This window comes from Harpegnathos saltator, unplaced genomic scaffold (assembly GCF_003227715.2).
Source record: "Harpegnathos saltator strain DR-91 unplaced genomic scaffold, Hsal_v8.6 scaffold498, whole genome shotgun sequence".
NCBI lineage: Eukaryota > Metazoa > Arthropoda > Insecta > Hymenoptera > Formicidae > Harpegnathos > Harpegnathos saltator.
In genome coordinates, this window is record NW_020230313.1 from 792,908 (window position 1) to 806,575 (window position 13,668).

Consider the following 13,668-nt stretch of genomic DNA (forward strand, 5'->3'; position numbering starts at 1 on the left):
ATAACTAATAATATATTAATGTAATCTTAATAAAAAGTATTAGTGATAACAATTAATATTTTATTTATTTTTTATTAAATTCTTTTTCAGCATAGAAAATCCTGAGCAACCCAGTGATTTCTTCAAGTGATGAAAAGGTGCACTTCTAATCGCAGATGCCCGTTTCTTTATTGCAGGATGTTTCCTTGACGCAAGGACATAAGATGTAACTTACATTCTTAACTTCCAGATGCGAATTATTTGGGTACGTTAAGTTGGTAGTAACGAATTCGGCATTTACTCGACATTGGTCGCCCTTTTTTTGATACGGTATACAAGTTGGCGTCGAGTATCTCATAGGTCCTATAGAAATGTACAAATAATATTTAACATACAATTGTAATGTAGTTAATTTTGAAAAAAAGGGAGAAACAAACCTAGCAAACAGCATTCATCTGATAAACAGTCCGCGTTATTTGTACATTGTCCATTGGAAGAAAACACTAATCCTACAGTTATGATTAAGAGTATGCTCAAAATCGACGACATAGTTATTGTACGATGAGCTCTGGAAAATGAAAGAAATTAAATAGCTGTATATATAGTGGAAGAAATTTTCTAATTAAATCGAGAGAATTCAAAGTTCGCCAAAAATTGTATAGTTTGTGCCGAGACTTGAATATAACAATATGATAAATCGAATAATGATAATATAATTAATTATTATTAATACATATATATATTTTTTCTATACATTTTAATATAGTTACTTTACTACAAACATCAATATTCAAGAAAACAATACAAGTCTGCATGAAAAACAAAGATATACGAATTTTTCACATTCTAACAAACTTACAACTTTTGGCAATTATTTTGTAGAATATGTTATCATTGATATCATTTTGGAAATTACTCCTTAGAAATGTAATTGTATGCAATATATAGGTCAAACTGTGCTATATATTGACTGAGCTTTCATTTAGATCTTACTCATCGCATTCAAATGACCATGAAATTCTATATTGTATGTATCATTTTCATACAATATAATCATTAATGTTTAATTAAATATACATAATTATATAAATATATATCAAACATAATTTAAAAGACGAGCGTTACAACATGATAAGCAAAAATCTTACGAGTTAATATTATTTATAATTCAGCAATAATCAGACATAAAGCCAATTTAACAATTTTGGTTCGAATGACAGAGACGAATCACAACTTTTCCCTAAAGATTAATAATTTTTATAATAAATGAAGGACAATTAATTGAATTATGTGACAAATATATGCAGAGGCGGATTGAACAATTATTTGTTTAATTTAAATAATAAATATGCTTGTAATAATAGATAAGCTTGTTATAAAAACATATTTTTGCTGTAGAGCTTTTTCTCAAGATTTTACAAAGTAGTCATGAATTCTCGCTACGCACGCGTTCGTGAATTTTCGATCGCATTGCTTGCATCATCGCCGATAAAAAAGAATACCGCCCACGAGTATTCTCGCGCGAAAACAGATGAGAACGTGTTACGAACCTGTTATTTGCAGTCCACACTTGTCGCACACTACTCGGTATATGATCGCACCAACTGTTAGACGCATCGTTTTATACCGCCAGTTCGTCCAATCACGCTCGCATACTTAAGGACGTATCTCCGCGCATAAATCTTTACTCTCGTTATGAATAGAGTATTATTCGGTATTTTTACGTCTTGCACAATTTGCTGGTAAATAAATAAACATTGTAATCTGCGGCGATATGAAGAATCGGTCATAAATGCGGTTAAATCATGTTCTTATCGATAATATAATACGTATCGGTTACTTCCTAGATTGTTAGAAAAAAAGAAAAATGCTCCTACAGGAAAAATGACAAAAGATAATTATAAACGGATGTCTAATAGTAATAAAATTAATCTATTCTCAGATAAAAATGTCAATTTAAAATTGTATAGTCAATCTTTTAACAAGTTGATAAGCATGTTTATCACACACGTTATGAAATCTATATTTAATCAATGTGTCTATGCGGACGAAACAAATTTCTATGTATTTTTGCCGCATATACTCAGATTATAGGTAATTTTTAATTCTTCCAAATCATGCTGCTAATTTCAACAATTCTTACATCAGAAAATTTTAATTTTCAACAATTTTTAAGTAGGATATTATTTCATTAAAATTTCTATTAATATAACATTATAATAACGTAAATGATAATGTAATTATTATTTATAATAATTTATAAATAAATAAATTTATTTTACTGACTGCGGATGTTGCTCACAATATCTCTTTGAAGCTTCTAAAATCATGCCATGGCTACGAGTGACGTGTCTATTGAATGTAACCTTTGGTAACCTGATCGTCGATTAAGATAATAAATAATTTTCTCAACAGCTTCTATATACATCATTATTAATATGGACGTTCCTAAAAAAGAACAATTAGTTATGTAATTTGAAACCTGTTTAAAATTAATGGGAGATCATATATCGGCGTTTATCGCCATTACATAATCGAGGATTTGGAATTTCCAGGATGCTAATAGTATTGTTTGCCAATGACTTGAAAATGTGTTTCTGGGAAGTTTCATTTAGTCTTTTACGCACTTGTCGTAGTCATCGTTGTATTGTTCCTATTATTACCTTCTTTAAAGAAAACGCAATAGTTATACATAATAAATAAATGTAGATAAGAAACTAAATTGTACAATTAAATATACAATAGCAAATTTTCCTAAAAATCGCCTTCAAAAGGAAAGAATTTTAAGAAACTTTATTTATGATTACAATAAGAATGTTATATAAATGTTAACGTTTCTACAGTTTTTTTATTTTTAGTTTTGATAGTAATAAACAATAATACTTGAGAAATATAAATTTGCAATTTTTATTTAATATCTAGAAAGAGAGAAAAAGCAAGAAGTGTTGTATTGTTCCTATATTTATGAGTTGTGCTATTTTTTATTTTTTTTTTTATTTATATTTTTATTTAATTTGTTGCAACGAGAGTATGCTTATCGCATTGTAATTAACATTATGGGATATTCAAACAGTTTTTCACTTTCTCTTTTTTATTATACAACTCAGAGTCTTATCATAGGACTAATATGGGCTCTGTAGTAATATTGTCTACACCTGCGGGTAGTGATAATTATACGAGGAAGAGCCGTGAGGTACATATGCATTTCACATTGCAAAACGCTTACGCGCGCTTCAATTTAAGATATTATGTAATTATGTGATAATACGTAGTTAAGTATAGGATAATCAAAGTCATAAATTATAAACCGTATTTGTACATGATAATTTTAAACCTATATATTTATATCAGTTTGACTAGTCGTAATATTGTCAATTAAATATTATATCATGGATATCATTGTTTAATTATATATCATCCAAAACAGATTGATCTTTCAACTTTAATCTTTGAAGTTGAAATCTATATATCAAACTAAAAGTTTTTATCACTGAATTTATAATTATAGAATTTTATTAATTTTGATTATAAAATGAAACAAACCTGTGCATTTTTTATTTCGTATTCGTCATGCGACTTGCATGTTGCTGATAAATCTATCTTAACCTTCCAATTACTACATGTTTTAATCAAATTTCCTGATATTAGAAAATGCGGTAAATAATAAGTTTAAATAATAATTATTATAAATAAATAATTATATAAATTATAAATTTAATTAATTAAAAGAATTGAAAAATAAACAAATTTTGTACTTAAAAATGCAATATCTCCTTGAAAAATGTAACTGCTAAAAAATAATAACGTGGTTCGAGTCTCGGCTGAATCTTGTTGAGGCTAGAACTTGTGGTTGGAGTTTCTGCTAAAAAGTTATGCTAACTAACTTGTGGTTCGAGTCTCGACTAAATTTTGTTGAGACTTTTGTTGAGAACTTGTGGTTGGAGTTCCTGCTAAAAAGGTTAATTTTAGCCAAAACTCAAACCATATTTTCAAGTTTTGGAAAAATTAATCGACCTGCGTAAAAATTAATTATTAAAGAAATTAATTAATTTAATTAGCGTAAACTGAAGTAGTAATGGGATTGTATCGAAATATAATTGATTAATCAAAAATTGTTCATGTATGCGAGTGTAGCTCTGACTTTCCAATGAAGTACCTATAATCGATGTCAAGATAATCGAAGTGATATCGCCCAACCCTACTGGTATCCAGTGCGAAGCGCGAATCTAAGCATTTGTTCGCATATTATGTGGTCGCCAGGTTATAACTATTTATAAAACCAGCTCAACTTTCTCTGTATATGCTCTTTGAAATGGTAGAGCAAACATTATTCACAATTAATCGGACATGTTTCACCATTGTGTTTTCCAGAATTGATCGAGATTTTAGAAACGTCTTCTCTTCAATGGAGCAGTCTTTTTTGTGAGAATTTAAATCATCAAAACACATGAATTATGGTAAATTTAACGAGAGAGTTATTTATGTCTGTAGAGATAATGTTCGTCTGCAATATCTGTAATGTTTATGCGTAAATTACATTTCTGATATACATTTGAGATACATTTCAGAATATACTTTTTAAACATATCTTTTGCTATATTTATTTAATAAGAAAATAAAGTATATATCCATAAGAGCAATGTTTATGTGGAAATATATTAAGAAGTGAATATATTTGTTAAAATATATTTCTCTTATTATGTTTATGTTATGTTTGATATTTTTCAGGCTCTTCTTGGAGCACAATTAGTCATTACTCTTATAATGGTCAGTACTATTCAAAAATTAAGTCCACATTTTTCCTTTGCGAGATGGATCTTATGTTCCACTGGGTATGTATATTTACAAGTATATAAGAAACAAACAAAAGGAAAGAATAATAAGTAGGATAATAGATTTTTATGATTTTGTTTTTTTATCTATACAGATTGACACGATATCTGTATCCGACAGATCAACAACTTAGAGCTTTAGCTGGTATACCAAAAGAGAAACCAAAGAAAGGAAAGCACAACGAGAATGGTAAAGTGGGAGATGTATTTCACGTCCCTAGAAATCTAGACATCAAACTTGAAAGTGCAAAAGTGACAAAGTATGATATAGTACACTTAAAATATTATACAGAATATCAATGGCTATTGGATTTTTCTATATATGCTACTATTGTTTACATACTGACAGAGGTTAGTATTTTTAAATCTAAGATTGTCTTATCCAATCAGTGAATCTATATTTATAACTAAACATATTTTTTTTTTTTTTAAATACAATTTCTTGACCAATATAGTATCTACAGCTGATTGTGTTTAGCAACATTATTTGAACTTTTTTTTTCTTATTTAACAGGTATACAATTATTTTTATCCAATCAAAGATGAGATCAATCTCAGTATACTATGGTGTTCATTGGTTTTGGGTTTCGCATTGTATCCTTTGGACTATGAAGATCTCTTTCTTGGCTTCTTAGCCTCTGAGGAGTAATTAAATGTTTTGTCACAGCAATGCTCTATTTTCTTTACATAATTTTTAGTAAAGTACTGCTTTCCCTCTGGATACAATATTTCAAAGGTGAAGAAAGTGTAGGTGAAAGGTCTACATGTATTGTTACTGGATTTGCCTATCTTCTTATTGCTATGATGGTTCTGATAGTTGATGAAAATAAGTTGGAAATTGGCCTGGAGAAAGCATATACAAGTTTCAATCATAGCGCTTCTTTGTTTTTAGATAATCAAGGACTTTCATCAACGTAAGTTAGTCATGTTTGACATTAATTAATAATTTTTGTTAGATTTGTTGCATACTTTAGTTATACTTTGGTAGTTATATATTGTTGTACTATAACAATTATGTAAAATACAATTATTTCTTTGTTTTACTTGTAGGGGGCCAGCTTCCAAAATTGTTGTAAAATTTTTCCTCGCTATATGGTGTGGCCTACTTGGATCTTTGTTTACTTTTCCAGGATTGAGAGTATCAAAAATGCATTGGGATACACTGAAGTATAATCGACTTAATTTGTTTAATTGATTAATGTTGAACACTGAAGAGTTATTTACTACATAAGAAAATTATTGCAGATATTACAAAGATAGCAAGTTGTTATTATTGGTAGCAAATATCAGCTATGCTTCACCTTTTCTATTAGTGAGCTTATGGATTACACCAATAAGTAGAGATTACTTAACTGTGCGGATATTTAGTGGCATGACTGGCCCACTGTAAGTCGATGTTGTTTTCTAAATTAATCAAATTTGTAGATTTTCTATGTATTAAATTTCTTATATATATGCCTAAATAGAAAAGGATTAAAAATTTTTCTGTAACAGAATGACAGCTGCAACGTTTGAAAGTATGAGATTGCTTGCTGTTGTTGTTGCTGTTTTATTGAAGATTGTACTCATGCCAATATATCTGCAATCCTATTTAAATCTGGCCATTCAAAGATTAGAAATTCAAAAAAAGGAGGCTGGTAGAATAACCAATGTTGATTTGCAGAAAAAGGTTTATATACGATAAAGATTCATATTATTACAGTAATATAATTATACAATAATTAAACATTATTTTTTACTCACACAAATTTGATAACTTACATACTTACATACTTAACAAATCCAATTATCTTTGTATGTTACAGATTGCAGCTGTATATTACTATCTCTGTGTAGTAGCGTTACAATTCGTTGTACCAATAATTATATGTTTATTTTTCACATTTTTGTATAAAACACTCGGTAAGAAAACATTTCTTGTTATATTCAGGAATGATTAGCAATAGTATATTATATTTAAATTTACTTATATTTTTTGTATATTAGGCGGATTTACGTGGGAAGGTATCTTGAAAGGAACGCTCGAAGAGGAATGTCCAGCAGATGAATTGCCGAAGTCATCCGTACCACCTACAAGTAGCAATGATAATACTGATAAGACTGTCGTACAAACTGCTGAAGAACTTCAACTTGCGTTAAGTTCATTAAAGCAGGTACTATGTCTCAATATTTTTACACAAAATCTGTTATGATTGTTATGATCTAAATAAATGCTACTTATAATTCTTTATAGTACAAAACAATATGTTTCTTTATAGATATTTACAACAGACGTTTACAGAGGTGTTTTAGGATTAGCAACATGGTGGAGTTGCTTCGCGTTATTTGCCACTACTGCTATGGGCATGTTTTATCAATCGTATTTCTCGAATGTGTGAGAGTCTGTTGAAAGAACATAGATTTAGATACGTCACATCGCACAAACCTCCATCAAATCAGTCATCCGTTGTTAAAGATATTATCCATTGAGATACGTATTTTCAATTATCTATTTTAACGTATGCCTATCCTCAAACAATTAAAATGTCAGTTATCAATAATGTGACATTTTGTAATTCATACGGCAATATAAACTATGTCACAGTTGTACTATAAATAAAGACATCTTGAAACTTAAATCTTGAAACTTAAGAATGTCTCTCATGTGGAAAATATGATAAATATAACATTTTAATGCATTCTTTATACATGGTGAAGGAGTGAAAGAGAATCAAATTGTATCTATAATAGTTTTCTCTAATGTACGGATTTCTATTACTTGAAGCTGATGTATTGTATGTGATATATTCATTATGCATGTACTCTTGAGCAACTCGTAGATTAGAGCACAAGTCTTCAAAATAATATTTTACATTTACGAATTGATGCATTCGTTTACCGAAGGTATAAGGCGAACTTGTACAAAAAAAATTTTGTGCTCATACTATGTATAATATTACTACGTGTAACAGAAGTAAAGCTTGACATCATTAATGCTACCGGCTGAACGCTTAATATTCAATGATCGTTCATCCAATCGCAATTAATGCTCTCCGTATAGTGTTTTGAAAGTAGCTTTCTCTGTTATCAATGATCTTGATCTCGGCAAAGACAGTTTTCTTTTCTAGTCAAACCTGTAATCTCTATTTGCATTTATATGTGAAAACTTAAGGAATATAACGCATTATTATGCGAGATGCAATTTATGATACTGTCTGTCAAATATATTTTGGAAAAGAAGCGGTTACACCTGGTCTCATTACGGTGCATGAATTATTCGATTGCGGTATACCAGAGAAAGTATCTACAAAAATGACGTCGATTGAATGCGACTCACGTTTCGAAGCGAGTGCTTCCGTAGTATATAGCGCCCCACAAGTTTTCCTAGCGCCGTAATACTGTTGTGATTTTCGCCAGCGATAATACTGTGCTTCTGTTATCACGCTGCAAAATTATTCATAGTTTTTGATTTACAATGTTGGTGAGTGAACAAGTATGACGGATTATAATGTATTACTCTTACATCTAAATGTTCTAGTTCCGTAATTCTTATATTTTTTAAATATTTACTCACAATAATGATCTAACTCTTTATCGAAATGTACGTTGATAGCATTATTATGATTAATATGATTAGGATAATTGTAATGTTGAAGCGCAACTTTTTTCGATGGATTGATGAATAATCGATATTAAACGAAAATTTTATGATGTATATTACATAAATGATTAGTTTGCAGGATATTATAATTCGCTGTTACTCTAGAAGAAACTACTCTAGTGTCACAATCGTCCTTATGTTAAAGATACCTTTATTAACAGCATATATCATAATTTGCAGAAATACGTAATTTTCTTCAGTATGTTGTGCTCTCTCGTTGCGGCAGAAGCACCAGTTCAAACCATAAAGCCAACAAATGTGTTAGGCAATTCGGAGCCACACACCTCTTTCAGTTTTATCAGGCCAGGTTTAACTCAAACGTCGTTTGCATTCAGTGGACCGAGTTCTCATCAGTCATTCTCCTCCAGCATCGGCAATCCTCAGTTAGCGCAAAGGGTTCTACCGAGTCTGGCGCAGATTCTTGCTTATAGAAATCCCAGCCTAGGTTTGTGTTTAAGAGAACAATATTATGTAATTTTTACCTTTAGAGTAATATAATTTCGTATATTCATTGCAATCTTTTTATGCAACAAATTTGAAAATTATACAAGTTAAAGGAATCAAATTAAAATGACGTGTAGTTTTTATATAAATGATCAGGTAATTAATTAGGTAATTTATATGATAATTGATTTTAGGATAATTTTATTTTTTACAGAGTAACTTATTTCATACAGAAAAAACCTTTATTTGCAATGATTGAAGGGAAACTTTAAATTTCCAGGATATTATCCAGTTGCTTCTAGTGCAAATGGCTACGGAGTCGCTCAGGCATTTGCAACGACACCAGCAACTAGCCCTTTAACTTATCAAGCCTCTGTAGATCCTGCGTTTGCATATGCGCAACAATTGCAACAACAGCAACAGCAAGCTTACTTATATGGATATCAACCAAATGCTGCTTATCAGGCGCAATTAACGCAACTGCTTGCGCTCAGGCAAGCGCAAGCACAAGCTCAACAAGAGCAGTTGCAAACAATAAGCTCACAACAGGTGAGTTTCTTTAGTGTTATGCTCGACAGGAGAGTATGAAGATAAAAGTCCAAGTGACTATATTATATAATATACAACATTAATGATAACATTAATAGAGTATTTTACATTAAGAAAGAAGGAATAATCTTTGTATGACCGCATTTTAAGTATGATTTTTGTTAATAGTAATTATATATAGGTGCCAGAACTGGATAATCAGCTGCAGCAGCAAGAGCAACAACCTGAACGACCGTCGCAGAATTTACTGGGTGTTGCTTACTCATCTGCACCATCAGTAGCGCATGTGAAAGTTTCTGGGAATGGATATAAATTCAATTTTTAATCCTAAATATCATCATGAACATTATTACAGTGTATATAATTCTTGCTGCGTAGCAGGAATAATTTTTACTTACACATGTTTTTATATAAAACATATGTAATATGCAAATACATTTTACATAGACACACACTTATTTATTATGAGAAAAATATAAATAAATATTATAATCATACATATGTCTGAATTCTTCGTATATTAACTGAGCATGATATTTAACGGTTTTTGGTTTTTTATTTTGTATCGATAGAAATAATATATCAGCATTTTATCACATATCTATTTAACTTCTAAATTTGTCTCTAAAATTATAAAATGTTTACTTAGCTTATCGTGCTTGTAAATCTCTGATAGTTTTGACTATCATATATTAACTAGTTAAATGATAATTTGTAAAAAAATATTTAAATTTTTAACTTGTGATGTAAAAAAAAACCAGGCCCCGGGGGGATTCGAACCCCCGATCTCCTGTTTACTAGACAGGCGCTTTAACCAACTAAGCCACGGCGCCCTTGTGCTTTCCTCCTAATTATTAGTTTGATCAGTAGTTTCATATATTAATATTAAAATCATTAATTTTTATATTGTATTATATTTATGTCATATTAGTAATATTAATGATTTGTACTAACGTAACTAAATTGACCATTATTAATTATGTGATTCAAAAATAGTACATATATAACATCACAATTATAATATAGTTGAAACTTTTATCTTTTCATTATATATTTTTTACAATACTAATGATATTGATACAAAAATGGAAATATGAAATTATATCTTGGTCTTACATTTTTTTTCTATATAAATACATATTAATTATGAATGTTATATATTTTTAAAAAATAACACAAATATAACATAAGTAGAATTATACATTATACTAATATATAAAGCAAAAATTTAATTCTAAATGCATGTTAACAATAATAAGAACTAAGAAAAAGAAAAATAAGAACTCCCCGACGGGGAATCGAACCCCGGTCTCCCGCGTGACAGGCGGGGATACTAACCACTATACTATCGAGGAGAAGTTATAGCGGTCCCTCAAAATGACGGTATTATATCTATATTCATAATCGGTATATTCATAAAAATTATAATAAATAATTTTTAGATTTTATACGTTAATTATGATCGAGAATTTAAACAATCAGCAAAACAGACACTTTCCTTTCACGTGCAACATGACCAACTAGGAGATATTTTTATATTATAAAAGATAATAACAATCTATTAAACGACAAAAAATAACCACCCAGTCACGCAGCCGGTAGGACTCGAACCTACGCTCCCAGAGGGAATCTGATTTCTAGTCAGACGCCTTAACCACTCGGCCACGACTGCTGCTTGAAGTATTTTGCTATTAATATCAAGAACAAGTATAATAAGCCTACGATATATTTTATTAAAACAATATTTTAATTACAACTGTATAAAAGACGTTAGATGTAATTATTAGTCTAACGTCGACTATTTTGTCTCTAGGTTGGAAGTTTATTTAACACCAGTTGATATTATTTTTTATTTATAAGGGTTTAAGGAAGTATTATCCGCGTTATTGAACACTGCCGTTGAGAAAGCAATAAAAATGGCAGTTATGCTTGTCCAAAAATAATGAAAAAAAGCAGCAAAAATGATGGATTGACCCCGACGTGATTTGAACACGCAACCTTCTGATCTGGAGTCAGACGCGCTACCGTTGCGCCACGGAGTCTTCTTGCTAATTCGCTTTTGCGTGCAGAATACTTACAATGGCTCTGTGTGTGAACAAGTATACTTTTTACGAAAATCTACACAATAAATTATAAGGAGATACAGAGTAATAAACAAAATAAAATACTATTATATTAAAATTGTTAAATGAAGTTCTCTTAAATGAAGCAAAGGATTTTTCGATATAGGTTATCAAATATATTTTCTTCGTGTCAATTAATACTCGTTAATTTTTACGTTAATAATTTACATTAATAATTATTTACATAAATAATTATAATACGTTATCGAATACTTTTTTATAGTTCTTTAACCCATTACGTTTATTTAAATTTGCTTATAGTAAAGATTTTATTTTTACCAAATAATTTACATTGCTTTACGCATAACGTGCAATATTCTCGCATTTCCATGTAACGTATACATCCTGTTTTATCAGTCAGTTTTTAATCGCTCGAATTAGTTAAAATGAAAATCAAACTCATGTCGACCAATCACAGTGGAGAATGCTCGAAAACGCGTTGCTCAGTCGCGATTGGCCGACTTGCTTATTACTCAAGTTTCAACGCTCATGTTTTTATGTTCATGGCCAACACACTTGACTCCGCGGCATCGCGGTCGACTGCAGTCTCTGACTAGATATAGGAGAGTCGAGTTCTCGGGATTGCGCTGATGAATACAACCACGAATCGTCGGCAGCGGTCTGGTGGTGGAGGCGGTGGCGGTGGCGGTGGCGGTGGCGGCGGCGGTGGTGGCCGTCGATCGCCGATCGTCCGTCGGCCGTCACCCCAATGTGCTCGGTGACGAGCACGTGGTGCGTGCTCACATCCCGCATGCGAGCACCATCATATCCGGATAACACGAGGCGGCAGGAGCTTACGGGAGGCGATCGCTCTCCCTACGTTGAACAAAGTTTCGCGCGGGTTGTCTCACCGAGCCCCTCCTAGCACCAGGGGAGCATGCGATACGAGCAAGCCGCCGGCTCCGGCTGCGGCCGCGGTTATTGCGATATTCCGTCATACCTTGACTTTCGCCCGTGAGGAATTTTTTCAACAGGAACGCATGCGGCCGCCTGTAATTTCGTGACGCCACCGATAGAAGCGCTAGTGTCAACACAAGCCACTACGCGCGCGCACGCATGAGCATGTACAGGGTGTGTCGTGGAATTAGGCGAGGACATTATATTCGTAGGAAAGACGATAGACAAGGTTGTATGTAATTGAATTCGCGTTATTGGGAATGTCTCGGATGCACAGGAATGCAAAGCGCAATCTCTCTCTCTCTCTCTCTCTCTCTCTCTCTCTCTCTCTCTCTCTCTCTCTCTCTCTCTCTCTCTCTCTCTCTCTCTCTCTCTCTCTCTCTCTCTGTCCTTTCTTTTTCTGTTTTCTAATATCTATGTATAAAAGTATCACAACATGACAGAGTTTTGCACAATATTATACACTTTTCTGTAAAATGGTTTACTTAGAGAAAGATACAGGATTTTATACAACAGAAGAGAACACACACAGTCGAATATTTGTGCGTACGACTAGGAAGACGAAGTTAAAATTTCGATGCCTCACGAACGCACAATTCCTTTGACAATTCCCTCAAATTTACATATGCGTGAATATACGTGTATGATATAATGAACATATCGATATAGTTTATTATTCATCGTTCGTAAATCATAATTCCATTCTCCGTTATCGCACAGGACACGTGTCGGTGAGATGTTGACTCTCGCTCAAGCGTCCTGCGAGTCACCCTGTATACCAATCACACATATATACGCACGCGACACACACACACACACATTCATATACGCCTTCGTACACGCATCGTTCCCTCGCGGAGCCCCACTCCGATGTCTAAAATTTTAGGGGAAAACGCAGTAACGTTCGATCCATATGTCGCATTGCGCGGTGCGCGATGCGTGCACGCGACGTCGTTCGATTAAACTCGAACATCGAACGATACACAGAAACTCGCACGGTCGAAGTCGACGTCGGCACGTCGCCTTATCGATGGCGGCGACAGCGATGGCGGCGGCAGAGCGAAGCGCGCGCGCGCACACTTGAGAGATTACGGTATTATTAATGCCGGTTTTGGGGAAAAACGGTGTCACTGTCCTCGCGCGACGGCGGGCTCCCGTCGTCCGGAGCGTGTCCGGAGCACGGTCGTTGGGCGCGACGGCGACC

General features: G+C 32.5%; 3 protein-coding genes and 4 non-coding genes across 7 annotated transcripts; 2 read left to right on the forward strand and 5 right to left on the reverse strand.

The window, feature by feature from the left end:
- Positions 1 to 46: 46 nt before the first annotated feature.
- LOC105181808 (astakine) lies at positions 47 to 1,644 on the reverse strand. Its single transcript, XM_011138815.3, has 3 exons — positions 1,530 to 1,644; positions 417 to 547; positions 47 to 342 (listed from the first exon to the last, which is right to left on the reverse strand). Exons 2-3 carry the CDS (start codon positions 526 to 528, stop codon positions 146 to 148), a joined length of 309 nt encoding a protein of 102 aa, XP_011137117.1. The 5' UTR covers positions 529 to 547; positions 1,530 to 1,644; the 3' UTR covers positions 47 to 145.
- A 2,448-nt stretch (positions 1,645 to 4,092) lies between these two features.
- On the forward strand, positions 4,093 to 8,532 carry emei (transmembrane protein 161-like emei). The gene is made up of 12 exons (XM_025302520.1): positions 4,093 to 4,239; positions 4,351 to 4,436; positions 4,708 to 4,811; positions 4,907 to 5,162; positions 5,326 to 5,405; positions 5,510 to 5,725; positions 5,862 to 5,978; positions 6,057 to 6,197; positions 6,306 to 6,480; positions 6,617 to 6,713; positions 6,798 to 6,964; positions 7,070 to 8,532. The coding sequence occupies exons 2-12, from the start codon at positions 4,434 to 4,436 to the stop codon at positions 7,187 to 7,189; spliced, it is 1,476 nt and encodes a 491-aa protein (XP_025158305.1). The 5' UTR covers positions 4,093 to 4,239; positions 4,351 to 4,433; the 3' UTR covers positions 7,190 to 8,532.
- LOC105181809 (cAMP-dependent protein kinase catalytic subunit) lies at positions 8,107 to 9,909 on the forward strand. Its single transcript, XM_011138816.3, has 4 exons — positions 8,107 to 8,271; positions 8,632 to 8,896; positions 9,176 to 9,444; positions 9,626 to 9,909. Exons 1-4 carry the CDS (start codon positions 8,266 to 8,268, stop codon positions 9,767 to 9,769), a joined length of 684 nt encoding a protein of 227 aa, XP_011137118.1. The 5' UTR covers positions 8,107 to 8,265; the 3' UTR covers positions 9,770 to 9,909.
- Positions 9,910 to 10,203: 294 nt separating this feature from the next.
- TRNAT-AGU (transfer RNA threonine (anticodon AGU)) lies at positions 10,204 to 10,277 on the reverse strand. The gene has a single exon. It is a non-coding gene; the product is annotated as a tRNA-Thr (tRNA).
- A 450-nt stretch (positions 10,278 to 10,727) lies between these two features.
- On the reverse strand, positions 10,728 to 10,799 carry TRNAD-GUC (transfer RNA aspartic acid (anticodon GUC)). Its single transcript has one exon. It is a non-coding gene; the product is annotated as a tRNA-Asp (tRNA).
- Positions 10,800 to 11,034: 235 nt separating this feature from the next.
- TRNAS-AGA (transfer RNA serine (anticodon AGA)) lies at positions 11,035 to 11,116 on the reverse strand. The gene has a single exon. It is a non-coding gene; the product is annotated as a tRNA-Ser (tRNA).
- A 298-nt stretch (positions 11,117 to 11,414) lies between these two features.
- On the reverse strand, positions 11,415 to 11,486 carry TRNAW-CCA (transfer RNA tryptophan (anticodon CCA)). Its single transcript has one exon. It is a non-coding gene; the product is annotated as a tRNA-Trp (tRNA).
- Positions 11,487 to 13,668: the final 2,182 nt, after the last annotated feature.

Coding starts and splice junctions, on each gene's coding strand:
- LOC105181808 (XM_011138815.3), bottom strand. CDS start 528: ATGTCGTCGATTTTGAGCATACTCTTAATCATAACTGTAGGATTAGTG. Junction 343..416: donor AGATGAATGCTGTTTGCTAG/GTTTGTTTCTCC, acceptor ACATTTCTATAG/GACCTATGAGATACTCGACG.
- emei (XM_025302520.1), top strand. Junction 5,726..5,861: donor AATCAAGGACTTTCATCAAC/GTAAGTTAGTCA, acceptor TTTTACTTGTAG/GGGGCCAGCTTCCAAAATTG. Junction 6,481..6,616: donor ATGTTGATTTGCAGAAAAAG/GTTTATATACGA, acceptor TGTATGTTACAG/ATTGCAGCTGTATATTACTA.
- LOC105181809 (XM_011138816.3), top strand. Junction 8,897..9,175: donor TTATAGAAATCCCAGCCTAG/GTTTGTGTTTAA, acceptor TTAAATTTCCAG/GATATTATCCAGTTGCTTCT. Junction 9,445..9,625: donor AAACAATAAGCTCACAACAG/GTGAGTTTCTTT, acceptor AATTATATATAG/GTGCCAGAACTGGATAATCA.